Source organism: Apis cerana, linkage group LG14 (assembly GCF_029169275.1).
Source record: "Apis cerana isolate GH-2021 linkage group LG14, AcerK_1.0, whole genome shotgun sequence".
NCBI classification, from domain to species: Eukaryota; Metazoa; Arthropoda; class Insecta; order Hymenoptera; family Apidae; genus Apis; species Apis cerana.
In genome coordinates, this window is record NC_083865.1 from 7,058,189 (window position 1) to 7,078,495 (window position 20,307).

Here is a 20,307-nt window from a genome sequence, read left to right on the forward strand (position 1 = left end):
AACATCCTCGGAGTTATAGCGGTTCAAAGTTTCACTAATTTTTAATACGATTTAACAGTGTTTAAAGTAAATCGTTAAAAATTATCTTTCCTTCGGAGGATAATATCTCGGGAATCGGAAGTCGTATCGAGATCAACGAAAAAGCATTTTAAAGGGAGAGGTTCCGCGCTTCTAAGGATCGTTCACTCGTCGACCGGAAGTCGCTATCTTCGGAGTTGTAGCGATTCAAATTTTTTCATAATTTTAATAGGATTTGATCGAGGCTTAAGGTAAATTACGTGACAAATGATCGTGTTCGATATTTTTCGATACTTTAATCAACTGTCAATAATGAATATGTAATGAATATCCGTGCAGAACGTACGTAATATGAAAAAATATGCATAAAAATCCGCGATCTATTCGCGACACTATGAAACTTTTCTCAATAACTAATGAATATTGAAGAAATGAATATAGAATATGAATAATGATTAAAAAGAAATGTGGATATGAAAGATTCAAAGATATCTCGATTTCATATCTTGATTAAAACGCAGAACGAATTTTCAAATTCAAATTATGAGGAAAAATTTTCCCTCGATTTTACCATTTTTTTTCTTTTTTTACCGTTTTTCGTTTCCATTTACGTTCTACCGATAAAGGTTTTGGATTACGTACGACAGAGGGTTAAAGACAGGGTGCCCGAAACGAAGTATCGGATAAACCGCGTGCGAACGGAAGTCGAGTTTCTAATTAAAACCGGATGACCCGTAGAAACAGTCGGTCGATGGTGTTCGATTGTTGGTTGCATACCTATCGTGACCCAAAGTCAGGCAACCAGAACCCCAAGATCGTAAAGCAGTAAATTGAACCGCGATCACGTCTCGTCCACGAAATGGCTTCGACCAGAAAACGCTTTGCGTAATCGGAAGGAACAGTATTTCACCAACGTTTCGAACGATATCGATACTTTGTCATCTCAATGTTTTAACGTCACGGATAATTTAATTGTCCCGCTAGAGAGAGAGAAAGAGAGAGAATAAAAGAGAAATCAAATAAACGAATATTAAATCATCAAGGAGGCGTATTCGCAACTCCTTTTTTCGAATAAATTTATATTATTCCTCTCCCATTGTCCCTCTTCCTCTAATTCTTCATCTATAAACTGTAAACCCTTTCCGCAACTAGATTCCAATTTAACGAAATTTCAATCAACAATTACTAACAATTGCAATTACTTCAACGAGAAGAAAAAGAAAGACACTTTTCTCTTGTTACAATAACGCGCGTTATGAATCGAAATAAGATAAATTTTTAAGAGGAACGAATCTCTGGGTCTCGATTCCTGACTTTGAAAAGCCAATTCTTCTAAAAGGGGCCATCACCTAATTCTTAGTTAAATCTATTTGGCTTACGTGACAAAAATCGATCCGAGTCGAAGCTCGGAAACAATCTCGTCGTCCACGGGGCGTCGAAACGAGGTCGAACCAGCCACCGGTTCGGTTCTTCGTTTCGAGTGAAGATCAAACCACCCGTTTCAAAAAAAAATACGGGCGGATTATACGTCCTCCAGCGCTCGCCGTTTCCACGTCCCCTTTACGCGGTTAAAGTCGATCCACTGTAAACCCCGACGACGTGAATTCGACAACGCGCAATTCTGATACTCGGTGGCCGGTATTACCACCCCCGTCAGATCTGTTTAATTGTTGTCTAACACCCCTTGTTCTAATGCCGCCTGCCTCGAAACCCAGCTAAAGGAAACCCGGCTGTCCTTACGACCGTGTTTCACCGGGGAGCAAAGCCGTTTCGATCCCCTTCCACGATAAGGGGATAAGATTAAATCGTGGCTGAGATTAAACCGATCGAGAAATACGCGTATTCGAAGAATTATTCCAACGGGATCGATCATCGATCGTTCGGAATTTTCGTAACCGGGATTTTTTTTATTTTTTCTTTTTATTCGGAGAAAATTTTTATCTTCGATATTTTCGATATTTCAAGACGCAAAATCAAAATTATCCGTTTTGAATATAAAAAGTAATTGTTCTACTTCTAAAGAAAATTTACGCGATATTCGAGTTAGGATTCTCGTACAACTGCCCGCTGCCTGACAGAGCACGGACTCGTTCCACTGTCAAATTGATCTTTTCTTTTGATTCTAGAATTCTAGATCTACAATCGACATTAATCTTCTGATTTTTAATCTCTCGTCGAGAGAGAAAAATGTCTTAATTTTTATTAAAATTAATAAAAAAGATTCACCTATATTCAAAATACGTACAAAATTCTCGCCACTCTTTCGTAATAAACAATTCTTTTTATTTATTTATAGACACGGTCTAAGAAATTTTCCAATTCCTCCCTCATTCGAAAACTTCTGTTTAAAATGTTCCTCTTTAAACGCACCACGTCCCCACCAGCAATTTCATTGACCGTTCGCTTCGCGCGTCACCAACCTGTTCAAACATCGAAGGCGACAAGTGGGGGGCCATGATCGGCGACAATTTTGTTTAATCGCCGTCTAATGCCCCTAATGTCTCGTTCCATATACCTTTGTCGGTCTAAGGAAATTACGTCCTCGTCCTCCTCCCCTCCCTCTGTAGAGGCCTCAACCCCACCCGGCGTAAGACATATCGAGCGTTAAAACTCGATTCCTATTACACGAGGGATTTCATCCTGATCCGGCTTTGACATCTGTACACAAACCAGCGACGAAATGCTCGGAGCGCGACAATTCGGGCCGAATCTGGGTTGATCGCGAGTATTTATGGGGATCGAGCGGCCATCGAAACAAACGTGGAAAGACTAATCGAGTTTCAACAGAGGGGGGGGAGCAAACAAACAACTGTGATTATTCATTTTTGGAAGAAATTCGTCCGATCCTAAAAAAGCACGAAATAAAATATCTTTCTCGTTTGAGAAATCGATCGAAGTTTTAACAAGGGGTGAGATAATAAATTTTAAATTACGAGATGTGATACTCGATGAGGTATAAGAAAATCTTGGGGATTGATTTTGACCTCCGTTAAAATATTGCATTGTTGAAAATAATAAAAATTTTCGTTGCAATTTTTTTAAGTCGGATGAATCTTCTTGTAGGATATCTGCTTGTTCCTCGTTTAATATTAGCATATGATATTCATTCGAAACGTTTGCGGTTGAAAAATTTTTAAAAGAGAGCTCAACAGAGAATTATTATATATATATATTATATTTATTTTCAGGAGAAATCTGTGTGCACTTGGTGAGCTTATTACGACATAGACCGCCACCGTTTAATGAAGATTTCTCTGTACATACCGTGCTCGAGATCTACGCATTCCAGTCTAATCAATAAACAGCAATGATTATTGAAGGTACGCATTCGTCCTCAATTATAGCGATCTCTGGTAACATACGCGGATGCCGGAATAATTGCTTCATTGAGAAATACAGATTGGTATTTCTCAGCTTAATACACCATCATTCCTACCCTTTGTCGATGGAATTTTTGCTCGTTCTCTGGTTACTCGACTCGGTTTAATGTTAAAAACTGTTAATTATCGTGTTCAATATGAGAGTAACGCTAACATTGTCACATTCCTTTCGTATCCTGGGGAGAAAAACGATTATTAAATTACAATCAGAAGTCAATTCCGTATCCATTTCATTAACAGTGGATCGACGATTCATTCCAAATAACGACGAGAGATTATAGAATATAATTTGACGAATATGTCGACGAATAGTTTGGAAGATAGGAATTACAATTTTAAAATCCTCTCCTAAATTCGTAACTCGAAATTAAAACACAATACCAATTGATACTTGAATGAGACATTTAAGATATTTCAAAAAAAAAAAAAAAGAAGAAGAAAGAAAGAAAGAAAAGAAAAAAGGGAGCATTTATACGCACGGTGCATCGTTCAAAATCATTTAACCTTATCCGGCGAAATTTTATTTCCACCTTGGAGTCGCCTCAAAGCCACACTGTTCCTCATTTGCATGAGACAGCCTCGCGGAGAGGATCAACACGAGGAGTACACGCGGAGAAATTGCGACAGCCCACAGTTTTTTAAACGAATATCAGAGGAAACGTGGAAGAAATTTCATATAATTTTCAATAATTCTAAGGGAAGAGAATTCGCCTGGCACGTAATTTAATCGAGTATTAATCTGCACCGATGTCCTGGCCGATGCTTTATTCCGTGCTTTCGTCCCCGTCTAACCTTCCACGCAAAAAAGGCATCAATGGCTTCGTTCGTTCGTCCTTTTTTTTCTTCTTCTCCTTTTTCTTTTTCCTTTTCCCTTTCCCCTCCCTCTCCTTTTTTTCAATTGGCAAGCGTTGTATATTAAACTCCTGTTGGTCCTCTCGTAAAGTTACCGTGACGAGGCGGACAAGGCGTTTTATCGTCATCCAACAAAGGCTACTCCCGAGACAGAATGGGATACTTTGATCGTTTCAAGTTTTAGCCGGAGGTGCACGGTGCCGGGATAAAGAGAAAAGGCGAGGTCTACCGATTTACCCGCAGAAACTACACGACTGACTCGCCACTTAATACACCGTAATCCTTTTTAATTAAATGCTCCTTCGATCATCCCCGGTAACGATCTAAAAAGCAGGGGGTAACGATCCCTGGGATTTCAACCAGCCTCGTCGTAACCTTGATAGCTCGACGTGTTACACGACCGAGCGGAATAATATTTTAAAAGGGGGTCTCCATCCCTCGTTGTTTTCCTTCGAGGAGGCGGCGGTGGTGCACCGGTGGTGGTCGTAAAGCGATACGATTGATTGTGCGTTTATTGGTATCGAAAGGTATTTTGCGTTCGTATTTATGAAATTTTCATAAATGGAGGAAGCTCGCCGATCCGTGATAAATGTCGTGCAATGGAAATTGATTCGAACGTTATTAAAATTTTACAAAGTAAATTTAAAATGTAATTCCGCCCCGTTGATAATGTCGCGAGAAATAGAAATTAAGGATATAAGATTGCAAAGAAAAATTTCGTTTGGAAAAATTGTATGATCGGAAAACACTCACCGTAACCAGTGTCTTTTTGTAACAGGCGTGTGGCAGCAAATGGCATCGTATTGATCGGCGATCCAAACGATCAGTATAATGTAAAATGCGGTCGTTGTGTCGTTGAAGAACTCTGACATGATCGCCTCCATTCCTGCAACAATGATTTTTTTTATGTAGTTAAAATCAAACAAAATATTTTCTTACGTATAAGCTCGACTATAATCTCGGATAGAAATATTCGTTTTGCATATTTTTGTATAAGATGAAGATAAAAACTTGGATCGATTGAAGTGTACGAAAGAAGAATGGGCAGGAGAGGAAGAAGGATTAAAACCAATTAGAAAATTATCGACGTTAAATCGTATTTCCGATACATAACGAACGACATTCTCGAATAATTAACGACAATTTTATCCGCGAAGATTTCGAAGTAAATCCTTCCCGACACAAACGTTTTCTTCCCTTTTCCCTTTGCCGGGAGGATAGTGCGCGCAGTCGTTAATTGAAGTAGCTGCGTTTGAAAATTTAATTCGAACGAGGAAGAGAGGTCGGAGGGGGAGGAGGTTGAACAGGAAATTTTCTTTGTCCAAGCGATTTAATAAGGTAAGACGATGTTTTTCTTAGATCCCGTTCGACTTGACATTAAGTCGCATAAACAACTGGGATTATTATTAATTTGCGAAACGAGCGATGAAAAAGAAGCAAGGATTAAGGTAAAGATAAAGAGAGAATTCCTTTCGATCAAATCGATCATCGATCGATAATTAATTAATTGCTTAACTACTAACACTACCCGTATAGCGTTCACTACTTACTTATCCGTTTCTTTTCATTCACTCTATCAAATTTCCTTTCTTTCGACTTAACTCTGTAATTTTTTGACATTTAGTTACACGCGATATTTTTGCAAACGGGGTTTATACGCGAACAACTATTATTAATTCCGAAAACCAGCGAACGAGGTTTAACAAATCCATGCTCGATAGGGAAAAAAAAGAGGAGAGAACTTTTTCGCAAATATCGAAGCATGCTTCACGGTAATCAATACCGGCAATCGTTCCCTATCAAACCGACATCTCTGTCCTATTAATCGAATAGTTTCCGCGCAATTAAAAGTTGGCGGCACAGAGAGCACAATACCTCCGGCCCGTGTAAATTTAATACCCTCCCCATTTGACCATTATACACCGTTAAAACGATACGTTACAACACGCCGCGCCGTTTTTATTGTTTCCCAGGCGTTGAACGTTAAATCTCACTTATCGGTTGAAACATCGGCCAAGTTATTCCGTTCGAAAACCACTCTTCCCTTTCTCTCTCTTCTCACCCCCCCGTCAAACTAGTCGTGAACCAGCCAGAATTCGGATAGAAATCGCGGATCACGGAAATATGATTGTCACACTGTTGCGTTTGCAACCGTGTTTGAATTTGTAAAAAAAAAGAAAAAATGTAGAATCGCTTCTTCGAGGATAATTGAGGAGAAAGGGGATGATGCATTCGTTTTTTCATCGTTTTTAGATTATTGATAGACAGATAAAAAATATATATATCTCGCGTCGTTCGATGTAAAATGGAAAATGATCGATTTACTGTGAATTTTGAACGAGTTGGTTCGAACTTTGGAAAACGTTGTAAAGGAGATCATCGTTTAAAGATGAAGGAGAAGAATTAAGATCCGATCGCCGTGAAAAGCGATTCAACTTAAAAATTTACACAGAGGCAAAGAATTTCGCGTTTAAGAAGAAACGTGGAGACACGGGAATATTTTACACGCATAATATCTCTCTCATATTCTTCGTGCGAACTGTTGCGAGGGGAGAAGAATCCTTTGAATTCACGTCTCTTGTTCAAATATGTTTGAAGAGAGAGAGAGAGAGAAAAAATACCAAAGATTAAAATTACGAGTCTTAAAATTTTTCGGTTAATAATTTCAACAGTTGGTTGTGTAAAAACGAAAAACGGAACTCGAAGGAAATCCTCGGTCGAAACTTTCTAGAAAATTTAATATAAATTTCCTCCCTCGTCTTGGTTCGCCTAGAAAAATATCGCTCGTCGGGGACACTGTCCCGTTTTTAAAAATATTAAAAATATCTGTCCAGGCAGATAATTCAAAATAATTTCATACGTTCGTACGTAAATTTTTCGTTGCGGATTCGCAGGGATCGCGGAGGGGGAAGTTAATGCGTTTCGAGGAAAGATATAGAGAACACAATGTTGCTAGCGTGTTTCCTAATGAATTGTAACGATATGAAAACCCCCCCGGGGACCGAGCGGAAATAATAAAAGTATCCCAGGGTGTGTCGTGGCCAGGTCACGAAAGTGCAAAGCGACCAACCTACCTAAAAATATACCGTTCCAACGGTGATTAATGACAACGTTGAAAGTTTTTTTTTCCCCCTCCCCCCGCTGAAAAATCGCGGCCATATATTTTTCCTCGATTAATTCGAGAGCGGTCATCAACTCGCGGTGTTTGAATAAATCAATTTTCAAGACGAAGATTTTTTTTCTTTTTTTTAGAAATCTTTTATCACCATCATCATCAAGAATCGAATAACGAAAAGGCCGTTGGCTCTATTGTGCAACATTCAATTAATTATTACACGGTTTGATATAATATACCGTGAAAATATTAAATGTCCATTGTTCTCCTTGCAAAATTGTTGTTAACTATTCTTAATAATATCACGTGAACCGACACGAACGATTATGATTAACTTCATCATTTTACGAATAAATCACACGGGTATATTCATAATAACGCATTGTGTATTGCCGGTAATTCCCGGCGTAATAATAGTAAATTCGTAGATTAGAGATTTAGCATAATTAAACCGATTGGCAACATTCAATTAACGCTTCGTAAAATATTTTGTAGAGGTGGAAAATGTTAAATAAAGATCGTTTCATCTCCCCATAAGGAAAAAAGAAATTATTACACGCAACGATTAAATCTTAATTAAGAACTATCCCTAAGATTATAAGCCTGAATTTTAAACTGAACTCGAGAAATCCAATCGCAGGATCGATACAGAAACAACTCGTTAAAATAAATAAATATATATATAACGCAGAAAGAAATATCAGCTCGACAAATCGAGCGATTGTCTCCGATCTGTTCGATCTGTTTATCTGATGTTCGAAATAGTTATACTTATATAAAGTGCAATACAAAGTGAAATACACGAAATTAGAGGAAAAGAAAACAATATATATATACGAACAAAAGGTAGAGAAATACATAGTGACAATGGATGAAGGCACTTGACAATGAAAAGGATGAATGGTTGGTGGAGGTGCAGCTCGGATAATTAGTTTCTTGATCGGACACTGGGCGACAAAACAAGAAGAAAACAACGCGAGCTGAATACTAACGAGTATCCTGCCAACAGTTTACACCCCAAATGTGCACGACAAGACGATACAAATAGAAATCGAGCGCGCAACGTGTGATGATATTCGAAATAACAACTTTGAGAACGACAACCATTTATATGTAATTAAGATAGTCGTAATCTGAAAATAACGGAGGAAATTAACGGATTACAAAATCGATTTGAAGAATTATTTTTCTGTTTAAAAAAAAGACGATATTTTTGAGTGTATTTCGACTTTTTTCTTTTGCCAGAAAGAGAGAGATCGCGTTACGACAATCGTGGAGAAATATAATTCGAGAGGATAAGTTTGATAAACGATAGGAGTAGGAAGAAAAATTTAAATTTCAAAATTTTCGCATTTCGAGAGTATGAAACACGGTTCATTAACCCGGTAAGCGTAAGATGCGTTAAACAATATCCGCACGCGAAACATATTAATGACATTCAAGTAAGCAATATAATTATACGTGTTCGATCATCGAATATCTATCGACGGCGCCGATCAACAATGAACATAATTGGATATTAAATGTCACAGTCTGACAAATGTGCTAATTGCTGTTGAAAATGCCAATATGGAGCGCGTATCCAATCCACGTGGGCGGGTATGAAAATCGAAAGACGCGATGCAATGGCTAATAATAACCTGTATTATACGCAACGTCGATAACTTTCCTTCGTGTCTCGTCAATCGTGATAACAAATTGTAATAAAATTATTATCTTGGAAACTTTCTTTGCGTTTAAGCCCCTGCTAAATAAATTCCCCCAAATAAAACGAAACTTCCAATACAAATTATCCCCAATAATTACAACAACAACCATTTTTAAATACAAAGTTCTTTAGAAGTTTTAGTTTTAAATACAAATTCACGGATTCGAATCGTAAAAATTGGCACGAACGAAAATATCGCTATTCGAAAAAGAGAGAGAGAGAGAGAGAGAGACGCCATGAATCAGTTACGCGCGCGAGAAAGAGGGCGCATCCGAAATGATCTTAACGGCGGATAATGCGCGGATAATGCACTCGTTTAAATGCATACTAGCCGGACATTACCTCGCCCCGGTAAAGCGATGAGGAGAGAGAGAGAGAGAGAGAGCACGTGGACGAGTGTGGCCCTTCCTCCCTCCCTCGTGCCTCGACGTTTCTCCCTCCTTTTTATAAAGACGTTAAAATTCCTCGAGCAACTACGGACGATAATCTCGCGCGACAGTGAAATTGCGACCGAGGAACGGTCCAATTTATGTCGCCAGCATTTTTCCACCACGAAAAAAGCGATCAAGGGGATCCTCTCGTTACTCGAGAAAAATCTCTCCCTGTTTCGGGTGACGAGTGGAAGAGGGAGGGAGGGGAGAGATATATATATATATATACACGTTTCGTTTTTAATCCTGGAATTTTATTTTACTTTCATTATCTCTTTATCTCGTTGATTTTAACTCAGTCACTCACTGGAAATTGGAAATTGTTGAATTTGAATGAGAGAGAATTGCGTGATTAATGAAATCGATTTGACTTTTCAGAGTGACACGGTATGTAATAATATTACAAATAATAGAAGTTTAAATAGAAAGGTTGATTTATGGAGATTATATCGAGTCCGAGGAAATATGAGAATTGCTCGTGCTTCCGTATTTTTAGCCTCGATCAATATTGAAACGAAGAAACAAACTCTTCGAGTCGCTCGTCCTTTCCTCCCTTAACATCTCAAATAAAATAATCAGTCACGGTAATATGCACAAGTCACCCCAGCTTGGTTTCGCGGCTGTAGATATAGAGATAAAGTATTAAAATTAAATGGAATATCACCTGTGACGTTTATCCAACGCGATAAATGCGATCATAAACTCGATCCATTTGGGATAGCGCGATATAGTTCGTGTGTCGTCTCGCGTCAACCAGACGGGTTTCCAAGCAAACCCGTTTTTCATTCGACCAAAATATGGGTGTATAAAGTGGGCGCCATTCACTTTCGTGAAAGGGGGGAGAGAAAAAGAAAAAGGATTAATCGAAATATCGTATTTCCGAGGGGGGGAAGAACATTTTCCCAAAGCAGTGGAAGTTGAAAAACGAGTCGATAAAAACAAGCAAGCGATGATACGTAATTTAACCGAGTTACAGTCGTCGTACCGATGCGCTGGAATGACGACTCGTGGAAATTATCCTCGTGCGAGAGAGAGAAGGTTATGAGTCATAAATCTCGTTGAATGAAAACTACCTTAACCCACATGCGGTTCGTCGACTTGGAGTGCACCTCGGACGAGGCGTCTTAGCATTCGTAGGTAGGTCGGTGAACCATGCACACGTTAATGGCAATGACTTACGTATGAGGTAAACCCGATAAGGAAAATTATGGCAATTGCAAGGTGAGCGTTATTTCGAGATATAGCTTCGAACGAGTGTTAAAACGTTTCATCGTTTGCAACAGTTTTATAACAATTTTATACAATTAAACGAGGAAATCGACCGCGTTAGATGATTGTATCGATGCAAGAGATAAGAAAATTATATATATATATATACACACGTATAATCGAACGTTACAACACAACCGTGCTTATTAATTTTCCACTCGAAGATAAGAAATAATATTCTTATTAATCAGGAGAGACGGTATCATTAAGTCGATCCAAACACGGCGATACTACCAGAGGGAGATTAAAAAACGCGTTTCAAACGCGTGTTAATTGGAAAAAAAGGATCCCGCTCGGGGATCTTGAAAGAAATCTTCGCTCATTTTCATATTCTTCTTCCGAGAATAATAATGTGACTAATTAAAGCGATGTAACTTAATTCCGTGTAAATGGAAATAATACCGGTCGCTTGAAACATTTCACGGGAGTAGTAGGAAAGAGAGACTATTTTGCGGGGACAAAGGGACGGTGAAAATTCACATTCACGAAATGAAAGAACGCGTAACGAACCGAAGAAGGGCTCCCTCTTCCTCCCTCTCTCTCTCTCTCCCCTTCGTACGAAATTACACGTTTACGTATCATAAGCGTAATTATCTTTTCTGTCCACATGCAAGGTACGACACTCTCTCTCTTTCTCTGAATCAAAACTAATTCATGATCGTGATTGACGGACAGCTGCAGCGAGCATGTTACGCCTGTGAAACTATGATACCGATCGATCATGCGTGAACATCGATGTCGACGTGAACTTGAAAATAAAAACTTGAACTCCGTCGTACCTCTGCATCACTTTCGTTCAGAGTTTTCCTTTTTTCGGAAAATTTCAGAGGATTTACGCGATAAATTAGATCGTTTGTACCGTTCTAACGATACGGATTTTTATTGGGTGACTTTTTTAAGAAATATAAAGCGAAAAAGTATCTTTCTACGCGATCGTTTCCGTTTGATGATCGTTTCGCTTGATTATCGAAAAATGACAGAGAAATATCGCTGATAAATAAAATTCTGTCTTCGCGCTAATGAAGAAATTAAAATTGGAGAAAAATGTATCGATATCAAGAAATTAGAAATAAACAAATTGGAAAATCGATGAAGGAGGTGCAAATAAAATATTACGCATGTAAGCGTAATATGAAAACTTTTTGATCAATTTACGTCACGAACGAGATCGGAAAACGGGACAACGAGCAGTTACGTCGTTTCTGAAGGAACAACTGCTAATAATGTGGTTAATCAGTGGTCGGCTCTGCACGACCATCGCTTACGTGTCATCGGCGTCGAACAAAGCCTGGCCGACGCTAATTTCGTGCGTATACCGCCCACCAGAACAGGTTGAATACCTAGAATCTGATGGACATAATATTTCCTGCTGACCGAACATGCCCAACCTTGATGGAATCCGGGATCGGACGCACTTGTCCCTGATCAAATTGAAATTTCGGCCAGAAAACGTATTTCTCCCTAATATCCAACAAAAATCCGAAAACTAGATCGATTCCAATCTCTCTTGAATCACCTCTCCAATTTAATATCACGTAAATTATATACGTATTTTTTTATACATAAAGGATTAAATTTTTACGTTTTGCTCTATCGATTAATAAAAACTAAAACTGATTGAATTTAGATTTGTCTTATCGTTTGACTGGTGAAAATTACGGGATATGCTGGAAGCAACTACTTTTCAAAAAATTTTAAATAACATAACGGAGGATGTTAACACATTCGAAACTGATATAATATATCTACACGGTTCTGAAAGCAAATTTGGCGTCTATACGTGTAACCATGCGGCATCTCATCTCTCTACATCCGGTGGAAATGCGGCATGGAATCTGGAGTTGAGCAATAGTTACAGAGCAAGTTGTTAGGGTTAGATAGTTGAATCAACATACAAAGCGTCATTGATCCGCTCGTGTTCACAGAGGTTGAAACATATGTACAATATATACTCGCACGAGTGTTCCGCAGGATAAAGCAAACACGCGCCACGCTCGTTTTCTCCCGCTCTCTAACTCCTTTGATCGTGTTTGTCTTCGATGTAATTTAACATTATTTACACGGCGAATCAAAAGTTGCGCAGAGTGTTCGGGAGTGCACAAGATCCGTGCGCTACTTGTCTCCAATTTTCTGCAATTTTTATCGAGCCGATATAACCCAAAAAATACATACACAGAATTCTCGTTGCTTCGAAACCTGAGCGTTACGAGAACGAGGATATTTCAATTTGAAACATCCTCGAATCGAATATTTATCTTATCCATTTTTCATCAAAAATATTTATTTGAATGAATGTAGAAATTGGTCTAGAAATGAATACCTTATTCCAAACCGGATAACGCAAATTTAAAATTCAGAGAATATTTTAATTCGTGATAAAATACATATTTATAAGGATATAAACGTTCCAACTTTCTCGAGACTACAATTTAAAGAATATTTCAACTCGAAATACAAGGACAAAGCATCTTTACCGTTCCAACTAGATTGAGAACAGTGAACAATGAAAAAAGAAAAGCACGACGACGTACGAGAAATCACTTGCACAAACCAGCCCCCCTCCCCCTCCCTGGAAGCGATATATGTATACGAAACACGTGTTAGCGACTCGAAAACAACCCTCTCCTTCCACCCCCGTGGCCCGATGGAGGGAAAAGTTATTCGGGCGACGGGGTCGTAAGCAGATAAACGAAACAGCGCCGAGTGGAACACGATCTGACCGTGGTTGTGAAAATGTGTTTACAGCGTGTTAGGCGGTCGATCATGCGTCAATGATGCGCCCCCGCTTCTTTGACGTTCCATTATGCAAAATCGTCTTCGTGGTCGTTCCCAAAGCGAAATGCCGCGCGACGCGTGCTCGATTTCACGTGAATTCACGCGACGGACGGAATCGTGGACGCCAACAACCGTGAACGAACGAACAAATTTTTTTAGAGAGAAAAGGAACGGCGAGAATCGGTCGATCGCGCGTGAAAGTCGAATTTTTAAATTTTTAAAAATCGTGGCTAATTAAGCCGAAAGTTCGAAACTTTTATAATTATGGGTGTGATTTATTTGGATTTAAAAAACGTGTTTATCCTATTAACGATATACAAGTACGATTTATAAGGTTGGAAGGAGTAAAGCTAATCTCTAAGCTTTGTAATGAGATCGAAGATGCTTGGCAAAGTCATAAATAATATATTTCTACAGTTTGAATGGAAAAAGGTAGGAAAGGTGAAAGGAACAGTTTCGACTTTACGTTCCAACAAGCGTTAAATGGACGTGTGTTTCAAGCGAATCTCGGGAAGAAGGGGACGAAAGAAGGATTGATTATTACGACGATCCTTGTAGGAACTTTATTTGCTGGTTATTAAATATTCAACGTTTGCGTTGGACAATCGTGAAAGATTAATACGGAAAACGGCACAAAGGAGAGGAAAAAAGACGAAAGTATATATTTTGTGTTAATGAATTGCCTGGAAATTGCTTCTTTCGAACGAAGAGAGAAAAACAAAAAAAAAAGAAAAAAAGAAACTTCGAAGATCGTTTAATATCGAGAGAATTATATAACCTCGAACAGACGCAGAAAGTAAAACGACGTCGTATTTTTAGAGCTACTTTATCGTTGATGGATTAAACGGCATACGTTTCGAGTATCAAAATCGTAATTCCTCCGCAAAGATACGATGATCTTTCGTTCCATTTCTTTTTCCTTCTTTTATCCTCTCGAAAACCTTATCATCTCGAACGCGATAACGAAACGAGAAAGAAACAATGACGCGGAAGAAGATAATCAATATCACGATTATTAATTCTCGATTAGAAAATAATCACCTAACCCCTTGTTCTCTCTTCATTCCCCTATTTTTCTCGCATCGAGCAGAAACGTGATACGTAGAATACAGTTCTCTTTTGCGAGAAATAGGCGAAAGGAGAGGGGGAAAGGGAAATATGGCGTGGATAGGAGGATAGTGGAGGGATGCGCGTGTAGAAAGCTGAGAAATCGTACGAGTATTCGCGGGAGAGAGGTGCAGGATGACGGATGGAGGGCAGGAAGCGACACAGGAACCGGAACCCATTACTCCAGATAACAACTTCCCTAAGGCTTCCTTTCCTTCTTCAACATCCACTGATAAACCCTCTATATACACACAATCTCTAGTGCACTCGATCCTTACAGCACGAATCCGGAAATTTGCCACTTCTGTTGCCATTTTGCTCGGATACCAGGCCCGTGCAACTGGTGGCCCAACCGTCCCAAGTGAACCTTGACCGCTTCCAAGTGAAAATTGTATCCGATGTGTATCGACTACGTTTCAATGTAATAATACATATATCGTATCGAGGTTAAACGTTTATAGAAACGTTGTTGCAAGACGGTTTCATCGAATAATTGATAATTCACAATTTAAGTAATTTAAGTCGCGAGATGATATGGATTACAAATGATACGATTTTGAATTAAAATTGGTATTGATCCGCGAATATTGATTCGTTATCTTGCGGTTATTGGATGATTACTTGCTAAATTTGCGGTCGTCGGGGAGCATTCGGATATTCCATACGTTAATGATTATTTTGTTTGCTCGGTGAAAGTATTATTTGCAACAAGTGTTATGAGATTATACGCCCGATAAAATGTATCGATCATCGTTCGAATCGAATTATATTTTCGCGATATATATATATATATGTACGAATAATCTGATAGCTTAAAAAGCTTCGATATTTTTCAAGGAGATCGAGATTTCAAAAGATATTGCTTTATTCGTACACAAATATATAAATATCCTATTAATTCTATTCCGATATATCCAATCTCTATTAACTTCTTTCCTTAACTCCGATCATTCGAGAATCGTTTTCTCTCGACGGTGTAATCCCACGATAAAATAAAAACATCACGGAGCACGTACGTATCGTTTCATCGCCGAGCGCACGACCGATTCAAAAGCATTCGCCTCGTCGAAAGATCTCGGAAAAGTGAAAGCGAACTCTGAGCTCAAATTGATCTCAAACGCAAACGGAGAATATTTCGAAATCGCGGCCCGTCGAGTTTTTCAAAAAGGAAGAAAAGGGATAAACCCATCCCATCAACGTTCCCCGGCCAAATCCAAAGGCGAGAAAAGTGAAAGTGAAACTCTCCGAGAAAACGGACGCGAGAGATCGATTTCGAAATGCGCGGCCCGTTTATTATTAAACTCGGTTCGTGCGCGATTTTGAAAAGCGTTGGATGCGGATGGATAAGCGAGGGTGAATCGGGTGACGGACATGGGAGGCGTGAAGAGAAGATTCAGGTTGGAATGGAAATGGGCGTCGCGGTGGTAGGGAAACCACCGACGCCGCCACCGTTGCTAAATGGGCTCCGAGCGGGTTACCCAACTGTTGCGCCTTCATCAGAAATTTATGCAGAATCCCGGGTTAACCGTCCCGGCCAATCAGCTTTGTAACGGAGCCCAAGTCGTATCGGGACGCGAGGGAACGAAGGGGCTCTGATTTAGTAAAAAGCCTTTAATATTTCCCGCCCTCCCTGTACACCCGCCACGTCCTTACGATTTAATAAATATATGTACGGATGAGTATAGGATCGAGAGTTGGAAAGATTTCTTTTTTAATCGTAGGATAATTAATGGAATTCGTTAAATACGTGCTGTTTTTGTTTCGATTAAATGATGAATTTAAGAATCTATCATTGGCCCGATGAATGAAAAATAGTTTAAGGAAGGCAAAAATATGACTCACCGACGAGGGCCAGAAGCACCGTGAGCAGTGACGCAGCAGGGAACGTAACCGTTAAGTTGAACTCCAACATTTGAAGCAGATCCACTGAAACAAAGGGGAAAGAAGTATATTTCACGTGAAAAATAGACAAGAGGTGTTCGTGCAGGCGTTGATAGCTTTTCTAAGCTGAATCGAAGAAAGGAAAGAAAGATGGGAGAAAGATGAGAGGCCGTTTAACAGATTTAGCGTGTCAAAATGAAAAATATATATATATATAATAATTTATTATCCCGTGGTATAAATGCACGGGCGATATTGTATCGGGATCTGTTATTCTCGACGACGAACCGTTCGAATTTAATATTTATTAGATACTCCGTGACGAAAAGTTGGCGTGCAAAAGGTTATTACGCAAGTTGTGGGCCGTGAAGAAATCGTGTCGCGTTCGACGAGTCGGTTCAAAGCTCAATAAGAATTAATTTTAAAACTTGCTGGATCTCGATTTAAGTTCTCGCAAACTTTCGATCGCCGCCCTGGGACGAGGTTTCGCTTTTCTTGTCTCTGCACTCGATCCATACGCAACCTTTCGTTAATTTATTCCATTTTTTTTTTTCTCATATTTTTCCCCCCCCATAACCGCAACGATCGTTAAGTTATGAATAAAAATTTATAAAAATGTTGAGATTTTGGAATTTTTTTTTATTTATTATAGAAAAATATTTTTTTTGCACGAATGGATCGGGAAAGAAAGCGTAATAGCAGATATTGTCCCTCTTGACGAAACGATGGAACAACGTTCTTGTCGAAAACTCCCATTTTCCATAAAAAAGTATCTTTGAAATTGAATCGAATACACGTGTATCTGATTGGTTACTTTGCGTAACTGAATATTACTGATACAAACCGCTGCTACTTTGGCTGGATTCCTCTAAACAACATCACAGTTTCTAATGGGAACTTTTATTCGTCGAAAACAATTGCACTCGATCGAATATCAAAGTTATCTCTTTTTGGAAAACGAAGCTTTCGTCGCATTCTCGATATTCGTGGAAAATGTTTTAAACTTTAAACTTTGTAAAAACCGATGTATTCTCGAGTGTTATAATCATTTTACATCAGCTGCTTGAAATTAAAGATCGAGATCGATCGAGAAAGATACGAGGATAAGATTAAAGAGGATAGAAATCTCGGAAAACAGCAGCGCGTCGAACGTTAAATTATTCAGGAATAAGTTTCATAAGGGTAGCAGTCTCTTCTGTAATTTAGTTGAACCAACCAACGTGTTGAAGCAACGTAATTAAGAAGTTGAGTTTATTCCCAAACGACGCGGCGCACATGTCTTGTCTTCTTTATAACAACCATAGTGCTCGTCACTTACAAATTTTCCACCTTGTGCTGTTTCGATTTAATGAATTTTAGATTTCAAGATATCACCCACTAAAACCCACTTCCACCGCTTATTAAAACTCCCGAGTTCTCCGTCTTATCCTATATAATCTAAACTTCGCCCTACTGGAAAACGTGCATCGCGAAATTATTCTTTTTTTTTTTTTTCACGCTTCGAGACGAAATTTAGATGCGGGGAAGAAAAGGATTTTCTAATTTTAATTAATGGCTGATGTATTTGACGTATGCTCGAAACGAATCGTGCAAAGCAACGTGAGAATCGCACAAAGTGGAAAATGATGTAAAGATATAAATAACTCTCACGAAAGATAAAAATACTTATTCTTCGTTTAATTTTGTATATGATTAAAAAATACCTTCTATCCTATCGTATATTTTTTCGCACCCTATTCGAATCATTTGAAATTTTTAAATGGAAATATGTAAAACTATGCGTTTTAGACGATTTTAAAAATTCGTGGAAATAAAAATTGTTCGGTAATACATCTCGAATTTTTAATTTTTTTCACGATAATCATGATTTTTGCGTAAACAAAAATGATATCAAAAAAATCTTTAAAAATCAGGCACAGAATTTATTAAAAATTTGTAAAAACGACACGAAGTTGGAATTTGCAGTCTTTCTTCACATTTCGAAGCAAGGATAAGACGGTCGAGGTGAGAAAAGATTTAAAAAAAAAAAAAAAAACATAGAAAAGAAGAAATAAAGGAAATGTAAAGATGAATAAAAGATCGTGAATCGTAAAATAAATACGGAAAAAAAGACAAGATGACATGACACGGATGATTCACTAAAGCTGTCTAAAACGTTCGAAATTATTTTTCTGTGCAAATTAATTTATTAACTCGGGAAAATTATTTTTTTTCCGCGCATAGAAATTTAAATTTACAACTTTTTCCTTTTTCAATATATAATTCTCGATATATATATGTATATATATATCTCCTTGGAAACAAGTGAATAGAAAAGAACGGGTTCATTGTCGTCTATTATCGGCTAATCGGCCAGGTACTTGTGTTATTCAAACAACGAAAGAGGTAGAAAGAAAAAAAATTGTCCGTGAAAGACAATGATGTCATCGTAATTTTCCGGTTAACTATTGACTCATTCGATAGAAAAGATTAATCAGCGTTTCTACGACTGTTTAGAGAAGCCACGTGAAAAATACTATCAGGTCAATGAACTCGAGGCTTTCTACTCGTGTTGCAATCAACTCAAATGTTCATTAAGCTCATTATATCGCGAAGGTGAGGAGGAATTTTTTTTTTTTTTTTTTTTGTTGAAGAGAGATCGGTATTTCAAATAAATAATTAATATTTATCTCTTCTATGGACATTAACAAAGTTTGAATTTTCACTTCGAAGGAGAAAAAAGAGACGTGAAAAATGAAAATTTTTGTCTGTGAAACATTATGCATCTTGTATGTATGTATTTTTTTTTTAAATTTATTTAAGAAAAGTACGCACAATTTTTCGAAAGAGAAATCAGCATTTCTATAAATAATCCGAAATATTTATCTCTGCGCGAATATTAATAAAATTTGAATTTTCACGGGGCATCAAAATATTAATCCAAATATTGACAATTATCGAATTGTTTGTTAACCCTCGAAATATCGTGTATCTACATTTTTTAAATTCCATTTTATTTGCGTATAATAAAAAAGTACGTAAAGATTTTTTTTTTTTTGAAAAATTAATTTTAAAATCATAATTTCATCGAGTCTTCGCGATATCGAGCATCCATTAAATCGAACTTTTAATTCCTATCATTCAGAAAGAACTATAAACAATTTTCTTTTTTTTTGCTCTTTTTCCTTCCTCACTCGAGCAAACAACTCGCTATTCTAACGCCCACACGAACAAACAACAGATGATTGACCGCTGCAGAGATTTCCTACAAAGATGTTTCGCAATTACAATAATAATAAAAAGGAAGGAATAAGCGGGTTGAGGAGGGGGAGAAGGGACAGATGAGATAATAAACAACGATAATCCTCGCAAGAAGAACGGAGAGAACAATGAGGGGGAAAATAGTTTTAGACTCTGTTAGAAACGTGATTAAACTTCGCACGAGTAAACAGATCTAATACTTCGCACGAGTGATTAGATATAACCGGTTTGGTATCGTGTTTATTTTATTCGAGGTTAAAACATTATTTATTCGTGGTGATGCACCGACACGATACGCGGCATTGCGAATATTTATATTGGCCAAAAAAAAAGAAGAGAGAAAAAAAGAACTTTATTACGCGTTCTTATTCCCCAAACGCGAATAATTATATAAAAAAAAAAAAAAAAAGAAAAAAAAACGGAGGGTACAATCACTCGAAGCGAAAGATAAATGCAGCATCGCAACAATTGTATCGCTTGTTACAGCTCGTATTTTTAGAACAAGGAACTGGGTGCGACTTCGATTCGAAG

General features: G+C 38.1%; 1 protein-coding gene across 3 annotated transcripts in view; it reads right to left on the reverse strand.

The window, feature by feature from the left end:
• LOC108004121 (membralin) overlaps positions 1-20,307 on the reverse strand; it is a 75,614-nt gene that overhangs the window by 39,935 nt on the left and 15,372 nt on the right. For 2 of the 3 annotated variants that reach the window (XM_062084405.1, XM_062084407.1), the window contains 2 exons: positions 16,498-16,581; positions 5,004-5,136 (listed from right to left, as the gene is read on the reverse strand). In XM_062084405.1, the coding sequence (XP_061940389.1) occupies positions 5,004-5,136; positions 16,498-16,581 (217 nt within the window). The remainder of the gene's footprint in view (positions 1-5,003; positions 5,137-16,497; positions 16,582-20,307) is intronic. The other variant, XM_062084406.1, reaches the window with a different exon arrangement.